The sequence below is a fragment of the Phaseolus vulgaris genome, chromosome 10 (genome assembly GCF_051622355.1).
Source record: "Phaseolus vulgaris cultivar YP4 chromosome 10, ASM5162235v1, whole genome shotgun sequence".
Lineage (NCBI taxonomy): Eukaryota > Viridiplantae > Streptophyta > Magnoliopsida > Fabales > Fabaceae > Phaseolus > Phaseolus vulgaris.
The window spans coordinates 2219752-2245037 of NC_143507.1; the positions used below are offsets into that span (position 1 = coordinate 2219752).

A 25286-nucleotide genomic window follows, 5' to 3' on the forward strand; every position below is an offset into this window, starting at 1 on the left:
TTTCTTTTCTTTCAATATAAATAATCTCATTTTTCTCTATAATATTTTCCAACTTTATTTCTTTTTCTACTATGTAAAAACAAAACATTAATTACTAATAAAAGATAATTTTTTTTAATACATATGTACAGAAAGAGAAATAGCTGTTATATATTACGAAATTACAATGTGAATGTAGCTGATAATATATTATGATACATTTTTAATATTCAAACAATTTTTAATAACTCAATTTATTTTAATTGAAAAATAAAAAAAAATACTTTGAAGAATTAAGTACTTCAAAAACTGTGAGTAATATATTCTTTTATTTGTAGAATAATTTTAGTACTTTTGCGCACACATACGATAGTTTTACCAATTAGAACAATATAACTATTCTATGAATACTGTAATTCCGGTAAATTTTGGTGAAAAGTAGTTTTAAGATAATTAATTTTGTTTGAAAAAAAAAAGGTTTTTACCTTAGAAAATTGATATGTATGGAGTTAAAATCTCAAAAAATTGTTGAAATATAATGGTAAGTTACAAATTTTCGTATTTAAAAACAAATCTTATTTTTCAGAAAAAATGATCTTGAAAAATCTGAAGTATTGTCCTAAATAAATAGCTGAAATGGTAAACAACATTTTAGGATAAAAAAAGTTGAAATCAGAAACTAAATCATTCCAACATTTAAGACCACCACTTAAGGGTGGAGCAAAATATGACTGCAAGCAGTGATGAACTAACTGAGATGAACATGCAGTGATGAACTAACTGAGATGAACAAGCAATACTTTAATTTAATTTCAATGGATAATAGGTTATTATTTTCACTATGGAGTCATCATGTATTTACATTTTGAATCAATCCAGCACAAACTGAAGATCAAACAAAAGGGAATTTGAAGTAAAAGGAATTTGAAGTAAAAATTATCTATGACTAAAGGGAAATCAGAAGTGCTGCTGAGAATAAGAATTTAGTACAGATCTGGCACCATGAGAGGAGATTTATGAATGTACATATGCAACCTAATTAAATTCTACAGCTCCTCAAGCAGATTCAAATTCATTAGGTAAAAATCATTAGCGCTGAGGATAAGACATAAGTGAAGGATCTGATAAAATCAGAGGCAACTTGTCAACGAACGTAAATAGTCTTTTTAGATTCTCCTTGTTGATTGAAGCCAAGTCATTTATCTCATTGTTGTTCAAGTAGATCCAAAGGTCACCAGAATTTACTCTTTGAAGACTGTTCCGACAGAAAGGGCAAGATTGAGATCTTGAATGCCTAAAAAGCAACAAAAACTTAATCCTTGAAATGTAAACAATGTCAGCAAGTAGCACAGTCAAAAAGTTAACTACTAAGCATGACTCAAGCCTTATATTTATTCTCACTTAAAGAATCTTATTAGGATGAATCTGTTCATACCACCAACAGAATAGATGAGAAATAATTTCTTCTTCTTGACTGATGGTAGATCATTTGTTTATATTGTTCTATACTAAGCCAAATATAAATACAATCAGTCCAGTTCTGTTGTACCCTACAACTACATGTTCTTGGTATCAAGCAATATCTATTAAATTGCAATTCCAGATGTTTAAGACTATAAACTGTTTTAATTTTTTTACTACTATTTTACCATTAGAACTTGTAAATATTTTCTCCATCAATGATTTTGACTGCAGTTAGTTTGTTTAAGAGGGTTAGATGATGCTTTTCTTGAAGTTGTTTGTTTTGCCTTTTTACTTGCTCCTGTAATGTGCTGCTACAGTTTCACTTCTCGTATTATCGTAGCAGTTTTTAATTACAAACTAAACTACTATTATTTGCCTTCCAAAAAAATGACTCAAGTTTGCGAAAGGTTTGGGAAAACAATGTGGGAACCATATCATAATGTAACAGCAATTACAATGTGCTCACCATTTCCTGTAGCATTTTATACACAACGTGTGGTTGCAATTGGGCAAGACAACCTTGTTGTTCATCTCCATGCAAATACCGCATTCTTCTTCTCTCTCAATATCCATTTCAGATAGTTTTCCTTTTCTTATATCTTTGGGCATGTACTTTGTAGCACATAACTGCTTCTGTTTTCTTTCTTCTACATCAGTGATTCCTCTGTGGAGTTGAAGTAAAGAGGGAAAGATCACACCTGTTGTTGAAGAATATAAGTAAAAGCAATATCTGGAGTTTGAGCCACTTTTTCTAAAGGAAAACAAAACCATCTAAATGCTTCATAAAGGTATGACATGGTTTCAAATTTTTTTTCAGGTTAAAAAGGAGTTTTACTTCCTGGTGAGAGGAAGGGATGACAAAGCAGTCAATCTTGAATTCAATCCCAAGGACAGGCATTGTGGCATAAGCTAAAGCTAAACCTTAAGGGGACTTTGTGCCACATAAGCTAAAGCACTCTGACCAACATTCACTTACCATAGAAATCCTTCAGACTGGCTTTTCTCTCATAAATCGACATGGTTGTCTTCCCATCCTCATATACCTGGGACAATTTCAACACTTTATTACATGCTTCACCAAAAAATGAAAGCATTGGTCAACACTATCATATTTGATTGTGGACTATTTAATTGAGATCCACGAGGGGCAGCAATTTCACCTTGTATATGAGAACTCTAAGCAATCCCAAGGCTCCAGCAAGATGACAGTCAGTCCACTGAACCAGAAAAAGGAAAAATTGAGCAGCTGGACTATAAGACAATCGCATCTGTAAGCAGGCCCCATCACTTTCTCTTGGATAATCAGAAGCACTGTGCGGAACACAAGGTTTACATAATGAATTGGTTAAAAGCAAATACGGAAAAAATATATTTTCTAAGAAAAAAAGTATTATTGAAAAGAGAACATTAACTTATAACACACCCAATTCATGCCCGAACTCCACACTCAAAATTGTAATAGCCACATAAAGGATCCATCCTGAATTCCCCACGTAAACTTATCTCATTTTAATGCGCACAAGCACAAGGGTCACATATTAGTGTTTTGACAGAAATTGATGTCATCAGCAGAAAAATAAAACTGCAATTGAAAGCAGCAACTTAGAGAGCCTATACAAAAGCATGTGTAACAGTGTAAGTTCATTTGTTCAGAAAAAGTGAAAGGCAATGTCCACTTGAATTTTGCATAAAAAGCATATACAATTAACAACTGGAAAACATTAATATTAATGAAGATACACTTCAAATCTTAATGGCGGGCAATGCATCCTTGAATTTTGCCCAAAAGCATCTACCGATGGTTGTGAGCAAAACTGTGGGGCCATGTTTAGAAACTAGCTACTAGCTGATACCTAAAAATTTCAAATTGATAAACTAATTAATAAATATAAAAAACATAACTATATAAGTTTTATTGTATAAATAAAATTTGTGTTTTTAGACATAATATATTATGACGCAATTTTAATTTTATATTTTTAAAAATAATTAAATTTGTATTTAACTTCTTAGTATTTCTGTTTACTTTTTTTAAAATTGTATATATTTTCAATGTGGAGAAGTAATTTTATTCCAAAATAATTTCATTTTTATTTATTTTCAAAATTTTAAATTAATTTACTTTGAATTACATACATTTTTAAAAAAAAGATTATAACATATATTAAAATTAGTATAATAATTTAATAAACATTCGATATTCAATATTTTAAAACTTGAAATCACTCTCAACATCCTACTAGAAATATACAAAGACAACTCTTAAATAATAGAAAAATATATTAAAATATAAAATATAATAAAAATTTAAATAAATTACAAAGTCCTAACCTCTTAAGATAAAATACATTGAAATGTTTTACCTAATATTTTTTTAATTACTTAAACTAGGTTGTAAGCTATGTAGATAATATCTAACTTAACCTTATATATCAAACAGACATTTTCTTGTTAAGACAGTTAAGGGAAAATAAAAATGAAATAACCCACAACACTTAAATGGGCATGTTCAGTCTCGAAAATGGCAAAAGCAAAACATACTTGAAAAACGAGTTGAAATAAATAATAAACATATAAAGCCAAAGAAAGGAGCCTGCTTAGTGCTTTTAATATACATTGTTCAACCAATTCCAAACTTTGCTTTGCTTCACACTCAATATGAATTCTTTGCATTGTGAACTTTTTCAACATTCGTTTAGCATTTGGTGGACATTTCATTTAAATAATAAAAAAAACACAAAAGAGTCTATCCCTGACATATTAATAAAGAAACACATATAAATCCCTAAAACTATTTAGGGTTGGTTTTGTTTAAATATCTCAAACTAACCTTTTTTTTCTATACCTAAAAAATTTACAGATCTATATGATTTTTTTTTTTTAATTTCAAGAACTAAATTTACCATTTACTAAAAAATTACGTAAATGGCACGCACACTTGCTATTTTCTCAAATTAGAACAAACCAGAGTCCATAACTACACACCCACAAATTATAAATCCTAAAAACAGAAGAAAAAAAACACAAATTCCATATCTCGCATTCAATTATTCGAAGGTTCGAATCCTCACTGAATCTCAACAACTCTGTTTTTGAATTAGGACGTTATCCCCAAATATCTTCTAACAATCTCTAATTCAAGAGAAAACTACAATTACCAACTCCATCAAAGTCCCAAATCTCTGAAACTAATCAAAACCAAAACAATTCAATTCCACAAACCAAAACAGAATCAAAACTATTAGCAAATATTATTGCAGAGAGTGAAAGGTGGAGTGAATTACAGAGTATTGGCAAACAGAATGTCAGCTTCAAGAGCTTTGAGGGAATCCTTGAAGGACTTTCGCATCTCTCTGATACGCTATCACTGTTCCTTCTTCTTCTTCTTCTTCACGAGAGCAATTAACTCATTCGATGATAAATAGCACGTGGTGACGAAATACCTCCTCAGAAACTTGAACCGGTTCCTCCTCAGAAATTAACGGAGGCGAAATTAAGAGGAAGAGAGAACGGAGCGAGGGAAAGAGGAAAAAGTTTTGTGGTTTTGGCTTGAAGCACACGTAATCGCTTTATGCATATCTCATCTTCCCCATTACTTTATTCTTATTATTATCATCTGCGATCACCAAATTATAAATCTTAGATTTTAAGAGGATATGATTAGGGTTTAATCAAATTATCACCAAAACTGTCAGAACAATTTTAATCACGCTATTAATACAGATTATTTCGTATTTGTTATGTGCAAAGTTTTTCTTATTCATTTTACTTATAACTGTTTTAAACAAATTATATTACTTTTAACCTTGTATTGGATTCACTACAAATTAAGCTTAACAAATTTAATTATAACAAAATAAAGAATAAACCGAAATTATTAAGGTATTTATGTTATAATTAAACAATTTTTTTGGTATCGGTCTTAAATATTTTTTATATTTAACATTTAATAGATGTGTTGATATACTAATTTTAATAGTATCACATGCATATCTAAAGAATATTATTATTATTATTATTATAATAATATATAGTTTACTATAATTTTTCCTTCTCAATCTATACAGGCACTACTATCCTAAAAAAAAGATATTGATGTGCTTGCAAAAATAATTCATAATTTACTAAAAAAGTATGAAAATGTTCATTTTACATACATAAAATGTTTCTTTCAGCTCATAATCAAATGCTTTTGAAATAAAAATGTTAGATAAAATTGCAAATAATTAAAAAAAATCAGGGAAGTAGAACTATAGGAAAATATTTTTGAAATAAATAATTTTTTAAAAATATATAAAGAAAAGTATTTGAACTAAGCCTGTATTTAATTTAATTTTTAATACATTGATAATGATAATTTGGGAAGAAAATATTATGTGAAATATTTGAAAAAATTGAGTTGAATATTAGGATAGGAGATTTGGTTTGAAATTACGGAAGTGACACTATGGTTGACGTGGTGGATATTTATGAAATAAATAAATGAGTAGCTGACATAGTGTTAAATATGACATTCCACATGGTTCTGTTTCTATTCTTCACTGACAAAGTTACTACATTAAACAATCAATTAAAAAATAAAACAGGAAAAATCAAAATAATAAAAGCATAGTCCAGGTGGTATAAAATTTCAATACATCTGTCTTCTTCTAGACAGTTCTGATAATAATAATAATAATAATAATAATAATAATAATAATAATAATAATAAGTATATCTATGACTATTTTTTAATTAAATTTTATAAAAAACAGATATAAAATCATGTTTTAATTAATTCGTAAAATGGTAATCAGAATTAGTTTTTATTACAAGAGAAATATTAAATACATTAAAATTAGGTAGTATTTAATTGTGAATATTTTAATATATAATAATATGTTACTTCTTATATTTATCGATTATTGTAATTTGATTTTGTATCAAATATAATATAATTTAAAATCATATATAGTAGTTTAAGATATTCACTATAGTAATTACACCAAACGAATAAATAATAATTAAGATATTCACTACATATAGTGATTTATTATGAGACGAGATGGAAAGTTTTATTCTCAAATAATAATAATATATATATATATATATTAATCTAAAATTTTGTCGTAGTCCATTATGTTTTTTTAACTATAGCTCTTTGAATTAAAAGAGCTTTGAATTTCATGAAAACATTTGGTGCGCTTGATATAGATCTTTATTAGACTATTACAATTGAATTTCTTATATTTTTACCTTTAATATTGAGTAATTAGCTGGTTTTTAAAATCATACTTCAGTAAAAGTATTGTTGTAGAAGGAGAAACATTTACTAAGAAGCACCCAAATATTAAAGTGTGTTAAGACAAATACAAGCTAAGTTTTAATCTGTTAAGTTTTGTCATCTAACACTTAATTTTTATCATAATAAATAAAATATTTTTGATTTATTATATAACAATTATTAAACAAAAGTTAAAGAAGGTATTTGATCATGACCAAAGAATAAGTCCTTTGATAAAGATGCAAGTCATGTTTAAAGTACAAGAAGTAAGACTAGACGAGATCACATGAGACAAATGTAATAAAGGAATAGACAAGTCCTCATGAAGAATTAGATGACCCTTACAAGTTCACACGACCATGTTATTATTAGATGCATTACTCTTATGTATACCTTTATCATCAAATGACTTTATCTTGCATGTCCTCAAGATTAATCTCTTATGATATGTAAGTCTCACAAGATGATAAGAAAGAAGATATGAAGTTTGTTGTTGAACCAATCTTCTACAAAAAAAAAAAACATCAGGATAACGCAAGGTTAAGACAAAAATGAATAATAAATGCTCTTAACATCAATAAAAAAAATGTAGCGCTAGATGTTGAGAACCAATAGTAGTTGAATACATTGTTAAGACACTCGATGGTCTAATTATTGTTGGACAGTCTAATCACTATTGCATTTCCTACTAGACGATCTTATGAGGATAAACACGTCTTTAAAGGTTTTGATAATTGATAACTCTCTATTTTTTAATATTTTTCTTATTTTCTATTTTATATTTGTATTTTCTAAACAAAATAGATTTTTTACAAAAAAACATCTTAAACATGACTTTTTGTAGCTTCTATTTTTCCTGAATTGTCTAATGTAATGTTTTGACCTTTTAAAGAGTTAATTTGGAGTTGGAATTGACCTAATAATCATGGAAGAAGCTGTTAGGAAGAGAGATTTGGAAATCAAGAACTAAAATGATAAAGAACTGCAAAAACGAACTCTAGAAGGTCAACCTTTCGCTGGAGACAGGCAATAGACAGTCAATAGTAGTAGTAGTTGGCTCTAGAGGGTCAATAGTGCTTGAAAACGAGCTTTGGAATCATCTTGGGAATTATGTGAAATTTTGTTGTAATGAAAAGTTGATTTGGAAAGTGATCTAAAAAAGAGAAAAATATGATAAATTAGAATATGAAAGAAGAATATATGTGGTCTGAAAAATATAGAAAAAAGAAAGAAAAATAGAAAAAGTGAAGGTGAAAAGAAGGGATTATAGTCTATGAGCAAAAAATGTAGCTTCCTACTTATTTTTTGAGCCTAGTTCCCCATTGTTCTTCAAATATTTTCAGGTTGTAAAGCCTAAAATCCTTTTGATTATCTTAGCTTTACCCTTGCCACATTACAAGCCATATAGAATTCCTTTTGATCTTAAGTTGCATATGTTTTGAGTAGTGGAAATTAAAGGTTTTTCAAGTGCATGTTAATGCTTATGTTAATGGTTATATTCATGATGTTCTTTGAGTGAAAAAATAACCCAAACACTTGAGAGAATGAGTGATACACATACCCTGATTAGGTTATAAGTTTTGGTTCATAGTTTAATTTGATTTAAATTTTTCTTAAATTTGGTGTGCGAAAAACGTCTTGATTGGTTTGATTCTTTGAAACTTCTGTTGATGAAATTTTTGTCTTTTTGTCCACATCAGTTTGTACAATTTTATGAAAAATATAAAAATTTTCTTGTTTAGTTTCGTCTTATTTTGTCCAACTAGTTTCTTGTTTATAAGTGTGGGAATGTGATAACTCTAAGTTTTCAGTATTTTTCTAGACTATTGCATTTCCTTGAGGTCTCTTTTGTTCTTATTTTATGCTTTTAGAATAAATTTGTATTTGCTCCAAAAAATAGAATTTTTACAAAAATGTCTTAAAGATGATTTCTTGTAGCTTTTATTTTGCCTTAATTATCTAATGTAGTGTTTTGACCATTTGAAGAGGTAATTTGGAGTTGGAATTGACCTAAGAAAAGTAGAAGAAGTTGCAAAAGAAGGGAGATTGAGAAACCAAGAGCTAAAATGATGAAAAAATGTAGAAATATGCTCTAGAAGGTCAATCTTTCGTTGAAAATGGGCATTAGACGGACAACAATAACAATAACTGGCTCTAGATGATCAATAGTGTTTGAAAAAAGAAAGTTGTTAAATTTAGTTAGGTTGTAATTGAGAATTAGGGATCATTAACTCTCAAAATTGAAACTCATTCCAATATATAAACTCTAAAAATAGAACTAATTACATAAAGAAAAAAAATTAAATTAGAGATAAATAGATATAACCGTAAGTAAATTCAAATATTATTATTAATATAAATATTTTTATTAACATTATTAATAATAATATTTTTTATTATTATTAATATAATTTTAATAATATTTTATAATATTAATTTTATGGTAATATTAATAATATTAGTATAATATGAATAATTATAAATAATAGTCATAACTAATATTTATAAATAATAATTGTAAATAATAATCGTAAATAAAAAAAATAATGAAAAAAATTAAAAAAAAAAGATTTCAGCTTACCTACGGAATAAAGTTGGTAGGTATTGTCTATGATTTTTTTAATAAATAAATTTAATATAATAATTATCTTGTTTTATTATATTCCTCAAGAATAAAAGTTAGTCAAGTTCATAATAAAAATTAAGATTAAATATATTTGAAAAATAAAATAAAGAAATAACTTTCGACACTATGTGTACAAGTGGTGGCTCATTTGTTCAACTAGTAATAATTTCTTAATCCATACATGTCAAAATGATTGACCATAAAAAATTTAAATTTAACAACAAGTAGTAATCAACTACAACCAAGCATCTTTTGGAAGCGTAATAGCTTCTTATTGACCACTATGTTAACAAATACTTTCGCACTAAACTAAAGCAACCACTGATTGCGCAAGTGATAATTTAAAATATTTTTTGAGATGATGACATTCCAAATCAATACTAATCTATCATGAAATAAATAAAGGAAGAGCACTTGTACCAGCTACCAAATTCTTTCACAAATGCATGGTTATGACCTTATTTTACACTTTAAATAAAATTTACCTTCAACTTTGTTGTTAGAACTCAATTTTTTAAATTCATTTGCACTAAATATGAAAAATTAATCTCATACACGATATTATTATGTTAATATATTTACTATCCAATATCGAAAAATACTGAGTAGAAATACCTACTGAAATAGTGGAAATTAACTATAAGCAAAATCTGCATAACACATATGTACTGGAAGTAATTAAACTTTCGTTGTCGCTTGATATCCGATAATGGATATTAGTTACTAAGATATTTTCATAAATCCAAAAGTCTATAAATACCACCACACAGAGTATTCATCTCAACTTCAATATCTTTTACTTATTTTATCACTTTTATTTCTAAGTTTTCACTGACTTGAGCATCGAAGAACCTTTTGCAGTGGATCATGAAGCATATTGTTTTAGTTGTGTTCAATCCTGAAAATAAAACTAAGTCTCCCTAACCTGATGATGGCAGAGCCCCCAACCACACACAACCACATAATAATGAGAAGGAAGATCTAGAGGTTGTTTATGTATTTATTTGCACATATGGGTCTAATTGAGCTTTTGTTTATTTTTGTAAGCCCAATTAAGAGAACTCTAGGGTGAAGGAATGTAAAAACATATCCAAGAAGACCTCCAAGTCATCAAAATATAAACTAGAGTTTTGGTCAAAAGAACACAAGAATACTGAGCTTTTGCTGACTAGTCAACATTATTTTGGGGCCAAGCTTTAGCTTAAATAAATTGTATAAAGTTGTTTAGGATTTCATGGGCCATGTATTGGGCCTAGTAGCATAAAATAATTGGACCAAATATTTGGGCCAAGTAACATAGGTTTTTGGGCTTTTATTTGTGTCAATAGTAAAATACGTCTAGTTATGATTAAAAGTGATTAGTTAGGGTAACAATTGGTCTTCTTTGAGCCCAATGTAACCCTAAAACGTCTAGGGTATATTGGAGGACGGAAATTACTTTGGCATGGAGCACATGGACGTCCACATGGAAGCCTAGGAGTGGAGAGGATTTAACATCGAAGGTGTGAGCTAAACATGGAAAGCATGACTCCACATGGCACCTTCTCATTGGAGAGTATTATTTTGAATTTTCAAATTTTGGCTCCAAAATGTTTAGCCCTCTCTTCTATAAATTGAGTTGCTTGGCTCAAGAATTACTAAGATCAATTTTATGAGTGTTATGGTACCAAGTTGCTAGCTTTTGCACTCTCTTGTCTAAACCTCTTTAGGTTAGACACCTTTGGTCTTCTCCTTCACCTCTCTAAGTGATATGGCCCAACATAGCTCCATTGGAGCCATCCTTGTCTGTTCCATCCATTTGCTTCTGCCATTCATCTCAAAATTCCAAGGAAATCAATTGGTCATGATGGCAACATAGGTTGAATCCAAAGACAACATTACATGCACATAACTCATTGTATACAATCTTAGATTTACACAAAACTTAGATTTACACAAAACTATAACCAAATGAAAAATGTAGTAAATCTAACACTACACCGTTGCAGACGATCGTCTGATAGACTCTCTAGTGAACCTAACTATGCAGACGGAAAAATAAAGGATATGCAGGTAAAGACGTGTAAATAAAAGGCAATGTAAATGAAAATAGAAGTGAAGAACAAAATTGGTAAGACCCAATTGTCATAACGTTTACCATACAATCGCTTGTTATTCGTATGATGGTTGCTTAATAGAAAATGAAACAAATTTCAATGAAAGATTATGAACTTCATAAATGTACTTCACTTAACTATCAAACAATTTGAGAGGAACCACTTAACAGATCATCTGACAGGAAAGTGAAGAAAAACAATAACATAAATTGCAGAGAACGTAAATGACAGAAAACTTAAATTGTGAGAATCATAAATGGTAGAAAATGTAAATGACTAGAAATGTAAATTACTGGAAAACATAAATGACAGAAAACGTAAAATAGATTAGTGCAGAAAATGTAAATGACATCGAATTAAAATGTAATAGAATTGAAAAAAAAAAGTTGACGACATCCTTTTTTACATTAAATAAATAAATATTTAATTTTCGCAAAGTGTAGGGATTAATGCATCGCCTTCTGAACTCGGCACCATAGCCCTCTATATTAGCCGTGCCAAGCTCGACATTTTCCACCTTAACTATGCTTCTCTCTTAGCAGTTTTGTCCCTTTCTTTGCAAAATTGAGTTACGCATACCTCAACCTCGTTAAGTTTAGTCATTGCCTCATCAACGTCCTTGAGCCTTGAAGGTGCAATTGGCTCCAAAATAGGGTTGAATGGAGCCTAAACTCAAGTAAATTAAAAAACAAACATAGTGTTGATAAGTGTCAAATCTTCCTAAATTTCATATCGTCCTTGGTAACCGATCGACCGAGTCAAAGAGGGCCTAGATAGTACCTGGATTGGTTGTACAATTGCTGACATGTAAGTAATCTCCTCGTTCCTTCATTTGAATCTCCTTCCTCAAATGTTGGTGCTCGGTCAGGGTTAACCTGAAAAAGGTGCTCCGCCGATCAAGTACGTAATCTGTGTAGAGATGTATATTTGTAAACTGATTAAAGCGTACCTTACACCTCTGTAGAGGGTGTTTTTATAGTGTTGGTTATGGACCCTTGTTGTGTTGGGCTGAATATCAGTTATTCATTGATGTGCATCGTGATCCTTGATTTGTAGGGAGATATATTAGTATATAGGTATGTTGGAATATCCGAAGAATATTTGTACCATCTTTCAGTTAATCAATATTTAGTTGATTTGTCGGAGATGTTTTCTGCATATTCCGGGATATGAACGCGACTTATTAAGTTCTTTTGTAACTGTCGTTCTTGTCATTTTTTGTGTATATTGAGGTGTTCTTTGACTCGGTCGATTACCAAAACCGAGACTAGCTTGTCCGGTACTGACCGATACAGTATGCATAATGAATGTTTTACATGAAAATTATCACAAAAATAATATATTTTCCCTCAAATTTATGATTGATCCTAAAGAAGATGAAGATAAGCGAAAATTAGAAGGAAACAACAAAACAAAACAAAGGATTAGAAAAATTGACCAATCCGCTCAGGGCATGTATCATAAGCTAAGCGAATTGGTTTCAGAGAGCAAAGAAATGAATACCCTAAGAACATTGGGCGCTAAGATATGAGATGTGCGGATTCAGGCTAGAAATAGATCAGATTAATAGAGTTTTGGAGATTGAGCAAATTTAGGAGGCTCTGAGCAAAAAGAACCCTTCATGATTAAGAAAGAACAAATTGGTTTGGGCTTGGATTGGAGCCAAAAAGGTTTCTTCAAATTAAGAAAACCCAAATTGGCTTAGGCTTGGCTTGCAGCTAAAAAGGGTTTCTTCAAGGTTAAGAAATCCCAATTTAACTTAGAGAGACTTGAAGCTTACGTGAGCCAAAAAGGTTTCTTCAGGGGTTAAGGGAAAGTTTAGATTTATTAAGATTTGACTTGGAGAAAATCAAAACCCAAATATTTCTTCATGCTTAAGAAAGTATTTCATTAGGCCAGGCTTGAAGCGAATCTCTGCAAAACTAAGAAACCTCAAAATTTGCTGAAACCCAAAAAAAGGGCTTGAAGCCAAAAGGTTGCTTCAGAATGAAGAAAGCCTATCTGATTGGCTTTCCGCTGAATGGAAGTTGAATCTACTAGAGCTCCTCGCTAAACTCTAGAAATAGAGAGGTCCTAGAACTTCATTTAGAGGCTTAAATGAAGGACGAAACATAGATACATATAAAGGAATAAGACCTGAGCCCAGAGGCTGAAATAAAGACAAATGTTAAGGTAAAGGTTAAAGTGTAAGCTGTTGACCAACAACATTCAGGGACCCATGTTTGTTATTCTTAGCTTCTCATCCTTGTGCTTCACTATAAGATTTACCATGAATTGCTAAGTTTATCTTATTGGAATTGAAAAGCAATATGATATTTCTTGGATTATTGTTATTTATGAATGGATGTTTTCTGTGAAATTCAAGTTCTATTGGTTTGATAGTATATTTAATGCTTAATGGTGAGGAACAACCAATGATGCTCATGAAGCTCGAATGAGTTTGGAAAGCAAGTTCATGTATTTGAACTCTATCAAATCAACTAAGTATGTCAACTATTAGGAATGTAGTTGAGTATTTGGTTTGAACTATTCCATCTTAATAAAAAGTAATTGATTATGATAATTTATAATTCTAAATAACATAAATACAAGAAATTCACCAGATTTGATCATAAAAAATAATAAAAAATAGTAAACTCGAATAAACATCACATTAGCAATAAAAAAAAATATAAAGTTATTTCAATATATTTTTATTCTTCTACTCAATTACTCAATTATTATGTCAAAGTATCAACCTCACTAAATAATATATAAGGATTATTATAATTCTTTCAAAGAAATATATACAACCAACTATTATCATATTTTCAGTTATTTTTAAGGATATTACTACTATCAATGCTGCACCCAGGTAAATCTAATAGCTACCTTTTTTTCAAAACAATTTCTAAACACCAAATAGATTAACGAAGGAATAAAGCCAAAACAGAAAAAGCCACTAGATTTTTTGTGTGGAAGCCACTGAAGCATGGAACCAGCACCACAAATTCCCAGGAATAGAAATCAGAAACAGGAAGCCGAGGGGTCCACAAACAGAGTCCACGTCATCACATTCAGATAAACATAACGATAAGTGAACCCTGATTTCCATCGTTAGATGGATACTCTCGAAGATCCAACGCTTGAAAATCCCCACTCGCGGATTATCCAATCTCCCACCTCTCGTCAAATATATCTCCCATCCCTCTCTCTCACACCAACCACTAACTACTCTACCAAGCACAACTCTCTCCCCCCCACAGCGCAAGTTAGCACCAACTCATGGCCACCGCAACGGCAACAGCAGCGGCCACGTCCTCCTTCATGGGGACGCGCCTCCTGGAAGCGCATTCTGGGTCGGGGCGGGTCCAGGCCCGATTCGGGTTCGGGCCGAAGAAGAAGGCCGCGCCCAAGAAGGTGTCGAAGGGCTCGGGCACCGAGAGGCCGTTGTGGTACCCCGGCGCGAAGTCACCAGAATGGCTTGACGGGAGCCTTATCGGGGACTACGGGTTCGACCCGTTTGGGCTCGGAAAGCCCGCGGAGTATTTGCAGTTTGAGCTGGACTCGCTGGACCAGAACCTGGCTAAGAATGAGGCCGGGCTCATCATCGGCACCAGAACCGAGGTTGCAGACGTGAAGTCCACTCCCTTCCAGCCCTACAGCGAGGTCTTCGGCCTCCAGAGGTTCCGCGAGTGCGAGCTCATCCACGGACGCTGGGCCATGCTCGCCACCCTCGGAGCCCTCACCGTCGAGTGGCTCACCGGTGTCACATGGCAGGACGCCGGCAAGGTACGCTTCTCTGCCCTTGCTTCTTCTCCAGATATCAATCAAACATTTCCTTCCATTGCAGTTTTAGATGATCTTTGCTTGAAAATTCTTCACATCCTTCGGTATGAAAATAAAAAAGAGAAATTAAAAGTGATCTTGCTAAAATTAATTTATATTAAATCATAAGACCTAATTGTATCTAGATCTAAAACCTTTGTTGACAGAAGTTTTCCTATAATTAACAGGGATAATTTTGTTTAGTTCTTTAGAAAAAATATTACAAGAAGTAGCATGAGAGAATGATATTGAAGAATTTAGAATGTGTTTTGCATGGTTTAAGGTGGAGCTAGTAGAAGGATCATCGTACCTTGGACAACCACTTCCATTCTCAATCACCACATTGATCTGGATCGAGGTTCTGGTAATTGGGTTCATTGAGTTCCAGAGGAACGCAGAGCTTGACCCAGAAAAGAGGTTGTACCCTGGTGGCAGCTACTTCGACCCTCTTGGTTTGGCCTCAGACCCAGAGAAGAAAGCCACTCTTCAATTGGCAGAGATCAAGCACGCACGTCTTGCCATGGTGGGCTTCTTGGGCTTTGCAGTCCAAGCTGCTGCCACTGGCAAGGGCCCACTCAACAACTGGGCTACCCACTTGAGTGACCCACTCCACACAACCATCATTGACACCTTCTCATCCTCTTAAGAAAAAACAACTCTTGTACCTGCTCTCTATATTATAAACGTCTTTCGGCTTTGCGTTGTAATTAATCAAACATTTCACTTAGCTGAATTAGTACTTGTCAAACTGGTAACTTTTATTGGAGAGGCTTAGCAGAGTTCTTCTGCTTCATCGTAAACTGTTCTTCTCCTGTGAATCTTAATTAAGCCAAAAATACAGATAAAATTCAGATCACCATCAAAGGTAAGGGCAGGGGATTAGTTTGAGGCTATATTGCAGATTATGTTTTATCCATTTTAATGATTTTCATTCTGGATAACCCCTGGCTTACTGAAGTTTGTGACAATGGAGTTTAATACTTAATTCACGCAATTCATTGCATCTAATAATACTGCATTTTGATTGGCATAATCAACCGCTTATTATATGAAATACCATGGTTTCATCTGTTTGGGATTAAAGGTGGATTAAACAAAATGATACAATTGATTAATGATATTTCATTCATTTGGTTTTGTTCTAGAAATGAAGGATTAGTAAGCCCATTCCTTTTTTTGTTCATTTCTGTTTCTTTATTATCACCCACATGTTCATGTTTTTAGTTTCTATTCATTGCATTCATTACTAAGTATATATGTTTAATATCAAGATTCAAATTAAAAATAGTTTTAAATGACTTGGTGGTAATAGTGAGATTCACCTATTAAATAGTTTTAATAGTCTTATCTTTAGGGTTGACCAACGACCTACCAAAAATATTAAGAACGAATCTAAGTCAATTGGGTAAATGACATAACATTACACATCCCCAAGTTTCAAGCTTTGAGTCCACAGGTTAAAAGAAAGGGTAAACCAACACCATAAATCAAGCCTATGGAGATTAGATTTGGATTGTGATGCTACATAGTCTCTCAGCCTTGTCCTTTTAGCCTCTAGAGCCTAGAGGCTAAAGAGTCTTGATGTCGCCCCTTTCTTTACGATACATGTCCAACGTATAAACTTGGCGATGACCCATGCCAAACAGAGAATTTGCGACAATGCCTACCAAGTGCATAGAGTTGATGACAATTCCTACCTAGTGCATAAACTTGGCGACAATCCCTACCAAGCAAGAGGAATTAGTGATGATTCCTACCAAGTGAAAGAACTTTGCAATGATTCCTACCAAATACGAGGCTTGACAACATTCCTGCTACCGACTTGGCGACAATTCCTACTTAGTGTGAGTGACAAAAATACCCTTTCTTCATTTAATGAATCACATGTTTTATGTTAGGGTAGGTTGTCAATGTATCATTACTGTTATTTTTACTACTTGAGTGTCAAAAAAAACTTTATTTATTTCAGAATTGCTCTATCTCTTCATGTGAAGTCCACATTTTAGCAAAAATTTATTTTTTCAAATCTTATGCAAGATTGTCAACATATTGATGTGAGTTGATTTTAGATTTAGCCATTTTTAGATGTGATATTTTACTTAAGATTGAGATTTTAGCAATTAATGGTGAGGACCTAAGGAAGATTCTCATTGTACACGAACTTAACCAAATAAGTAAGTGTGAATGTTCACTTCACAAACACAAAGATGGAAAAAAAGATATAGTGAATATGGAATGCAATTGCAGAAATGAAATGGGAACATGGTAAGTGATAAGTGTCTAATTTCAGTAATATTTCATATTAAAATATAGGTACTTATGAGGATTTATTGCTAATTTACATATAAAATAATCCCTAATTTATGAATTTATATATTTTTACATTTTTTATGATCTTTATTTGAATAAGAGTATTTTATTCTCAAATTTGGTGTTAATTGCATATTTCTAAGGAAAATTGGAGATTTGGATTAAAGATGAATGATTTGAGCTAAAAAGATAAAGATAGAAGGTCCCAGAATGGAAAAAGATGCAAAGAAAGATTTGGCCTTTTTTATGTTTTATCATTTAGCCCATTAGCGCGACACAATAAACAACCTAACCCTAGAAAACTAGGATAAATAGAGGGCTAGAGGCTCAACCTTAGTGTGCTAGATTGAGAGGAAAACACCATAGAGTGAATTGTAACCCAATTGGGAGAATGGAAGGTGCTAGAAGTATGCGTGGCTAATTCTACCCTTTGGGATTAGGAGTAATCTGCTCAAACTCTTATGTATTGAGGTGATATCTTATATATTAATATTCTGTTCTTGATTGATTATTGGTATTGTTGTTTTACTTTTAATTTTCCGTGACAAATTGAGAATCTTAAATCTGACCGGGAGGTATTTTTAGGGTTCGGACCTAAACAACAATACTTAAAAGTATGAGCTTCGTTCTAAGTTGTTCTTATAATTATGCGAGGGATCGATAGTTAGGGGACATTCTTAAGGATTTTATATGTGAGGAATCGATATAAATGATTTTTATACGGGCATCAATTTTAATCAAAGAACTTAATATTGACATGCTAATCAAAATACTTGAGAGTGAGAAAGATGAAACTAATCCTTATTTTTCCAATTGAAACAACTAATTCTTTGTCTGTTTTCTTATTGATCAGTGTCAACACAATTAATTCAAAACTCTTTTAATTGTTCTATTTTTATATTTAGCGATTATTGTACTCGATAATTCACTGTTCCTTGTGGGATCGATATCCATCCTTAGGGACAATTATTACTTCTGACAAACGCGGTGCACTTGCCGTAAAAAGTCATCAGTAAGCATCAATGGTGGTCATTGCCAAACCAAATGATGATCCATACTGTATAAATGAGCCAAAACCCAAAAACACAATTTAAGAACAAATATGAAAATCAAGAACATAAATGGAATGGAAAAATGGAAAGGAAAATGGAAGAAGAAACATAAGGAAGGGATGGTGAGGATGATCACGCCACTTGGGGTGTGGAGGCCACCAAGATAAGTGGAAAGGCCGCCACTTGAGTTCCTCACACTCTTCAAGATAAGACCATGTAAAGAGGAAACAAGCCTCACTATAAGTTCTCACAAATTGTGCAGAGTTTCTTTACTTTTCAAATTTCAACATGAAAATACAATAAGGGCGACCTCCTATTTATAAGTGAATGAGCCTTGGAAAACAAACAAGAAGGGTATGATGGGAAAAGAAGAAATATGGTGCGGCTAGGGTATTGACCTTGATCAATGCTGCACCATCATCCTACATTCTAGAAGGTAGGTCAAAACAAGCCCAAAGTGATAGCTCACCCCTTCCTTTTATGCTAAATGACACCTATATTCTACTGAAATTAAAAATAATGAAACCCACTAATGCTCAACACCCAAAGCCTGTGCTCTGCTACTCGTGATCCTCTTGGGCAAACTAGGTACTGAGGTCGTGATTGGAGAATCTGGTCCTGACCTTATGTCTTGAGGCATGCTCCTAGTCTTCCTTCTCAGAGGTTGGGTCTAGTCAGGAGACGCACTCTTTCCTAGGTCCTCATCACCTATAATCACTTATTTCTTCAAACAATTTAATGACAATAATATATAAAATATAAAATAGAAAAAATATGATTAATTTACACGGTGTTGTTTTAATTCTGAATCCATGATTTTATATTTTCTATTTTCTTCATCTTAGCAGTTGAATGAAGATTAAAATAAGTTTTAATTGGAGCAGTTGAATAGTGCACTTTAAAACCATTTTCTTGCTAGTTGCTGCTTACAATATTGTATATAGACTTTATCTTTTCCTCTGCCAAACGCAGTCTCCTTCATCAATTGCAACACTTCTTCATCAACATGACACGGTCAACGATTTCACCCTCTCCGATCTCCATCTCCTTGACGCTCTTGTTCATCACTTCTGCGTGCGCCACATCGTTGAACGAAATCGAGAACTGCGAACCCAAACTTTCCGACGGATTCACGGTTCCAAGCCAAGTAGAGAAACAAGAACAAGACGCGATCAAAGAGTATTTGGATAGCGTATTCGAAAACGCGCTTTTCGGCAGTGATTCTACAGAAACAGTGCAGAATAAGGAAACATATCCAGATACCTATGTCATCGAAGCAGAGAGCAATACACAGATTAAGGACGAGGGTACGTGAATGCGTAATTCTCGATTTTTTTTGTTTGCTTGCAAATTCCATATGGTGTTCTTATTTGTCTAAGTTTTATTTCTATTTTTTTTTTTGGTTTAATGTTTTTATGTCTCTATGCATTAGAGATTAAATACTTGCTTAGAGAGTAAAGCAAATTCAATATAACTTTTATTTAAAATAATTATTATAACAATAAAAAATATTTAATTGAATGGAAGTATAATTTTATTAAAGCATAATTATTTTTTTTAATTCTTATAATTTATTTTCTCAAATAGTTTAACCTTTTAAGAAAATTAAGAACAATAATAAAAAGGTCACTTATTAAATGATTTTATTAAAATAATCCCATTCTTTCAATAAATGTATTATTATTATTAAAATAATATGGATGCAGATAAATCAGCTTATAAACAGCCCAAAGAGTCTGTGGAAGAACAGAAGCTGGTAGTTCCTAGACATATACAAGACGAGGGACCAGAATCGATCAAAAAATATTTGGATGACTTATTCAGCATCGCACTCTTTGGCAAAGATTCAACTGAAACAGGACAAAATCAGGAAGCACATCAAGATACCAATTCCAATCAACTTCACAGCAAAACACACATTGAGCAAGAGGGTAAATATTTAATGCTTAAATCTTTTGTTAACTTGATCAAGATTCTGTTTGTCTAGGAAACCTTATTCTTAAGGATTTCTACAACAGAAAAAGAAAATTAAAAGGTGAGATGAGTGTTTTCACCGTTGAAATTAATTTAGAACTAAATAATTCTTAATCAGAATTTATTTACCATGTAGTGAATCCTAGTCTAAAGAGAGAATGACCCTATACTATAGTGATACCAAAAATATGGCATATAATAATTCACTAGAATACTCATATTGAGGGTAAAAACGTTATGTTTTTATTTATGTTCTTCATCACTTAAATAGTTGATGTTTTATGAATTTGTAGAGTCATTGGGCCTAAACAAACTTATTATTTGAAGTAATGAAAAGAAACTAACGTAGCCATGTTTCACAAGTCCATTATATCATGTAGTCTTTCATCCATAATGGGTGTTCTTAGGTGTTGGATCGTGTTGTATCATTGTCATCTTTTGCACTAGGAACTTTGTCCTCAAAGTGGGGATATTGTGTGGTTTGGGTCATGCTGGTGGTGTGTGGGAGGAGTTGTGTGATATTCAGATGTGATTAGAGTGTTCTGAAGAGTTAGGAACTCGAGGGAAAAAGGGGACTGAGTCACATGGGTAACATGAGGTAACATATTTTGATTTGCGGAATTGGACGGTGTTGTGAGGGTGTTAGGTGGGAGGGTCTTTGTGTTAAATGGTGGGCTTAGTGAGGCTTCTCAAGATGTTGAGTTGGTTAAAAGAGTTTGAAGGTGGAATTCCTTTGAAGGGTTTAAGGAGAGAAATATGGAAGACTATAGGTTAGGGGTAAATGGAGCTCATATGCTATCGTGCCCTATTTGGTGAACGATCTGATAAGGCCTTGAGTATCATGGAGAGAGTTTGGTAGATGTTTGTTACTCAACTGAGTGTTGTCGGTAAGGTTCGAGATGAACCCATACCCATTCGTTAACTTTGAAGGAGAGGTCGATGTGGTGGTAATTAGCTTGGTCTTGCATGTGTTGGCATGTTCTATGGAGGTTCAAATTCAGTTCATGGCAGCCCGAAACATTGAAGGGCATTGGTCAAGCCAAAAGGCATGACTAGAAATTAGAAATTCATAGTGTCCATGAAGTTCTGAAAGTTGTTTTGTGATTTTCTTCTGAGGTGAGTCTAATTTGGTGATAGCTTGAGTAGAAGTCAATCTTAGTGAAAACTGTAGTTGAACCTAGTTCATCTAGCAATTCATCAATGGTGGGTATGGGATAGCAGTCACCTATTGTGACTGTGTTTCATCAATGGTGGGTATGGGATAGCAGTCACCTATTGTGACTGTGTTTAAGGCTCTCTAGTCCACATAAAAACGTCATGTACCATCTTTCTTTTTTATTAAGAGGATTAGGGAGGAAAAAATGCTAGTGCTCGACTAAATGAAACTGTCACGAAGCATATCTTGAATTAGTTGGGAGATGATGCCTTTTTTAGAATGGAAGTAATGGTAGGGTTTGACATTAATAGGAGTGGTGATGGAAAGGAGAGGAATTTGGTGATCATGCGATCACGGTGATGGTAGGTCGTGAGGTATTTAGAATATGATTTGGTATTGTAAAAGGATTCATTGGATGGAGAAGGGGATATGGTATAGTGGGAAGGATGGTGTTTGTATGCTGAGTTTAAGGGTAAGGAGGGTGTGTGAATGGATAACAAGTGGAAGGATGCCATGGCGTTAGTGGATAAAATCTGGAAAAAAACAGATGATATGTAGCTTGTGTAAGGTTTGGGGAAGTTGTGGTTGTGAATGTGATTTGGTGGTTAAGGTGAGTAAAGGCAATGCTAAGAATTGAAAAATCATCTTTAATGATTCCCAAAGTGCACAACTATTCAATCCTCATAACCACATATGTTCTTTCAATTCGGAGAATGTATAGGGGAATGGTGAGAATAGAGTTTTGGAGAGATAAATCCACAGAAGGACATATTTCCTAACATGTGATGAAAGCACCATTGCCTACCATTACTATAAATGTTGGGTTGGGTTTAATGGGTAGGTGTAGGTGGTGTGCAATTCTTGGATGCAAGATATTGTGTGAACTTCCAGAATCAATAAGAACTGTGATTGGGAGGTTGTGGAAGACCCCAATGCATTTCAATGTTTGGGGTGATGGTTGCTTGTGATGATGTGGAGTAATAGGTGGAAATGGATAATGTCTTGAGGAGGTGTAGGGTATTGTCGTCGTGAGGATCTAGGAAAGAATACGTGTCTTCTAGGAGCAATAAAAATCAGGAAGTCAGCCTAAAGTGAAGTTTATAAAAAGAAAAACAAAATTGGGAAGTAGAACATTTGTGGTTAGGGATGAATTTTTCATCACATTTTTAACACAATCCTAAGGACCGACGTTCCTGAAGTTGTATGGGTGTAAGTCATTTAATGGGTAGATTAGTGTTGGTTTTAGGGATGGGAGAAGGGCGTAGGTGGTGGTGGTGGGGTTCTGAGTAGTGGGTTGGAAGGGACGAAGGGTTTTGGGTTTGGAATCATGAATGTTTTCCTCTATGATTTCAGCAAGGTCAATAGCCTGGAAAATGGAGTAGGGTTTCAATATGGTTAGTTCTTTGTAAATCTCAGGGTTAAGACTTGATATGAAGTAATTTAGAATAGTGTTAAGGGACAAACCCCGAACGCAGTTGTAGAGTTTTTCAAACTTAGCCTGATATATGTAAGCTTTGGTATGTTGATGGAGTTTGAAGAGTTCAACTTGGTGGTTGGTATAAGAGGATGGGCCAGACAAAGTTCTAGGGAACAAATAAAGGAAAGTCAATCGGTGATGAGGTTTTGTTAACTAAGAGCATCTTCATTCATGTGGAAGGGAACCATAGATAAACCTTTGTTGAGGATGAATTTGGTAAAAATAAAAGTATTCTTCAGTTTGAAATAATCAGTCCAAAGGATCTATTCCTTCAAAAAGGGAAAGTTGCAGTTTGGGTGGTCTAATGGCAGGTAGTGAGGGTGGTGGAGTGTGTGCCTGATCATGTGTAGATAGGGGTGGTGAAGCAATGAGAGGAGGAAGGGATGAGACATGGTCCATTAAATTGGTAAGAGAGGATGGGAGGATCTTGTTTCTGGCTTCTATATTGGTACGACGAGTTTCGTTAGCCTTTATTTGGATTTGGATGGCCGAGAGACGATCTTGGATGACTTGAAAGATGTCTTCTAGGTCTTTGGATTAGGGTTTGGGAGGTATGGAACTAGCAATGAAAACACCAATATTAAGTTTTCACTACAATGATACCAAAAGTATGACCTACAATAATTTACTAGAGTACTCAGAACTAGGATAAAAACTTATCTTTTTATTCATGTTCTTCATCATCTAAATAGATTATGTTTTTTGGACTTGTTGAGTCATTGGACTTAAACGCACCCATTACATGAAGTAATAAAAAGAAACTAACATAGCCATGTTTCACAAGCCCATTTCATCACGTAATCTTTCATCCATCATAAGTGTTATGAGTGTTCCTTTTGTATAATAGGCCTACTAAAGGTGTTGGATAGTGTTGTATCACCATATCATATTGTTTCTTTTAATTTTTATTATCAAAACGAACTAAACCTTTTTATTATTTTTCTAATATATATATATATATATATTAAAAATATAATTAAATTATATAAAGATTTTTTAAATTATATTAGATTATATTTAATAATTAAAACTTAAATTGTAAGTTTTTATCTTTTAAATATAATAAAAAAAATCTTTTAAACTATTTTTTTATTTTAATTTTTAATTTAAAAATAGATGGAGGGATCAATATATCTTATCTCTCTATCATTGGGCAGATAGAATTGATCATAGTTATTAGAGGACTGAAAATATGAATCTAACTTTCACATAAGCAATAAATTGACAAAACTGGTCTATTTTTATAACTCCTTTTGTTTTTTTAAAGGTTAATCACTTTGTATATGCTTGTGTAGCTGAGAACAACATGGATGCTGATAAATCATCTAAGAAATTGTCTAAATCGAAAAAGGAAGAACAATTGGTAGATGATGATTTTGCAGTTAATGTTGACCTTGAGATCGTGGGTGATGGAGAGTATGTGCTGAAGATCAAAAGGGTGAATCTAAGTTCAAACAATGAGGTAGAAAGGGCTAAGCATTTGGCTCAAAATGGAGCAATGTTGTTACATTATGGAGAGATACTTCAAGAGATGGGAGAGAAATTGATTACCCAATCCCAAGCATTACTTGACTCTGTGTTTAAAATGTCTACATCTCCTAAATTCAACTCTAATCAATCATACTAACTCTCTACTTTCATTCTCTTAAGTTATTTTGAATGGTAACTTATAAGAAAACTACCAATTTAGTTTATGAATGTGAAATTGTAAGATGTTATTACTTTAGTCTTTAGTTGTATTTAACAAAATGTAAAAAAAGTCCATGCTTTCATTTTAGTCTTTCACTGTATATTAGTTAATATTATAATTGAAGTACTCAAAATTTTGAAGAGAAATCAGAAAATAATTTTTTTTAACGAATTGTTTAGTTCTATGATAATGCGCTTAGTGTATTAATAGTTATTTTTTGTTTTCCTTATAAACTTATAGTTTTGTAGTGTGTCTTGTTTGTGTTTGAGCGTGTTTTTTTTTGTCTTTTTTGTTTTGTGTTATAAGTATATAATCTTTTCTTGATTTCCTTGTACATTTTTCATTCTTCAATCAATAATATACAATTTTTCTATTATAGATTGCTTTTATTC

At 32.5% G+C, this 25286-nt stretch overlaps 3 protein-coding genes across 4 annotated transcripts; 2 read left to right on the forward strand and 1 right to left on the reverse strand.

Annotated features, from left to right (window-relative positions):
- Positions 1–765: 765 nt before the first annotated feature.
- LOC137819415 (E3 ubiquitin-protein ligase AIRP2) lies at positions 766–5060 on the reverse strand. Of its 2 annotated transcripts, XM_068623264.2 has the most exons (6): positions 4728–4962; positions 2867–3296; positions 2604–2754; positions 2420–2486; positions 1910–2141; positions 766–1273 (listed from the first exon to the last, which is right to left on the reverse strand). In XM_068623264.2, exons 3-6 carry the CDS (start codon positions 2709–2711, stop codon positions 1069–1071), a joined length of 612 nt encoding a protein of 203 aa, XP_068479365.2. In that variant the 5' UTR covers positions 2712–2754; positions 2867–3296; positions 4728–4962; the 3' UTR covers positions 766–1068. The 2 variants fall into 2 exon arrangements, with proteins under 2 accessions (XP_068479365.2, XP_068479364.2); XM_068623263.2 differs by lacking the exon at positions 2867–3296 and having other exon boundaries at positions 4728–5060.
- Positions 5061–14636: 9576 nt separating this feature from the next.
- LHCB4.1 (light harvesting complex photosystem II) lies at positions 14637–16035 on the forward strand. The gene is made up of 2 exons (XM_068621820.2): positions 14637–15199; positions 15519–16035. The coding sequence occupies exons 1-2, from the start codon at positions 14693–14695 to the stop codon at positions 15879–15881; spliced, it is 870 nt and encodes a 289-aa protein (XP_068477921.1). The 5' UTR covers positions 14637–14692; the 3' UTR covers positions 15882–16035.
- A 3378-nt stretch (positions 16036–19413) lies between these two features.
- LOC137818409 (uncharacterized) lies at positions 19414–24981 on the forward strand. The gene is made up of 3 exons (XM_068621821.2): positions 19414–19904; positions 20304–20528; positions 24500–24981. Exons 1-3 carry the CDS (start codon positions 19604–19606, stop codon positions 24829–24831), a joined length of 858 nt encoding a protein of 285 aa, XP_068477922.1. The 5' UTR covers positions 19414–19603; the 3' UTR covers positions 24832–24981.
- Positions 24982–25286: the final 305 nt, after the last annotated feature.

Coding starts and splice junctions, on each gene's coding strand:
- LOC137819415 (XM_068623263.2), bottom strand. CDS start 4,792: ATGCGAAAGTCCTTCAAGGATTCCCTCAAAGCTCTTGAAGCTGACATT. Junction 2,755..4,727: donor ATTCTGTTTGCCAATACTCT/GTAATTCACTCC, acceptor TGTTCCGCACAG/TGCTTCTGATTATCCAAGAG. Junction 1,274..1,909: donor ATAAAATGCTACAGGAAATG/GTGAGCACATTG, acceptor GTTGCTTTTTAG/GCATTCAAGATCTCAATCTT.
- LHCB4.1 (XM_068621820.2), top strand. CDS start 14,693: ATGGCCACCGCAACGGCAACAGCAGCGGCCACGTCCTCCTTCATGGGG. Junction 15,200..15,518: donor CATGGCAGGACGCCGGCAAG/GTACGCTTCTCT, acceptor GCATGGTTTAAG/GTGGAGCTAGTAGAAGGATC.
- LOC137818409 (XM_068621821.2), top strand. CDS start 19,604: ATGACACGGTCAACGATTTCACCCTCTCCGATCTCCATCTCCTTGACG. Junction 19,905..20,303: donor TACACAGATTAAGGACGAGG/GTACGTGAATGC, acceptor ATATGGATGCAG/ATAAATCAGCTTATAAACAG. Junction 20,529..24,499: donor AACACACATTGAGCAAGAGG/GTAAATATTTAA, acceptor ATGCTTGTGTAG/CTGAGAACAACATGGATGCT.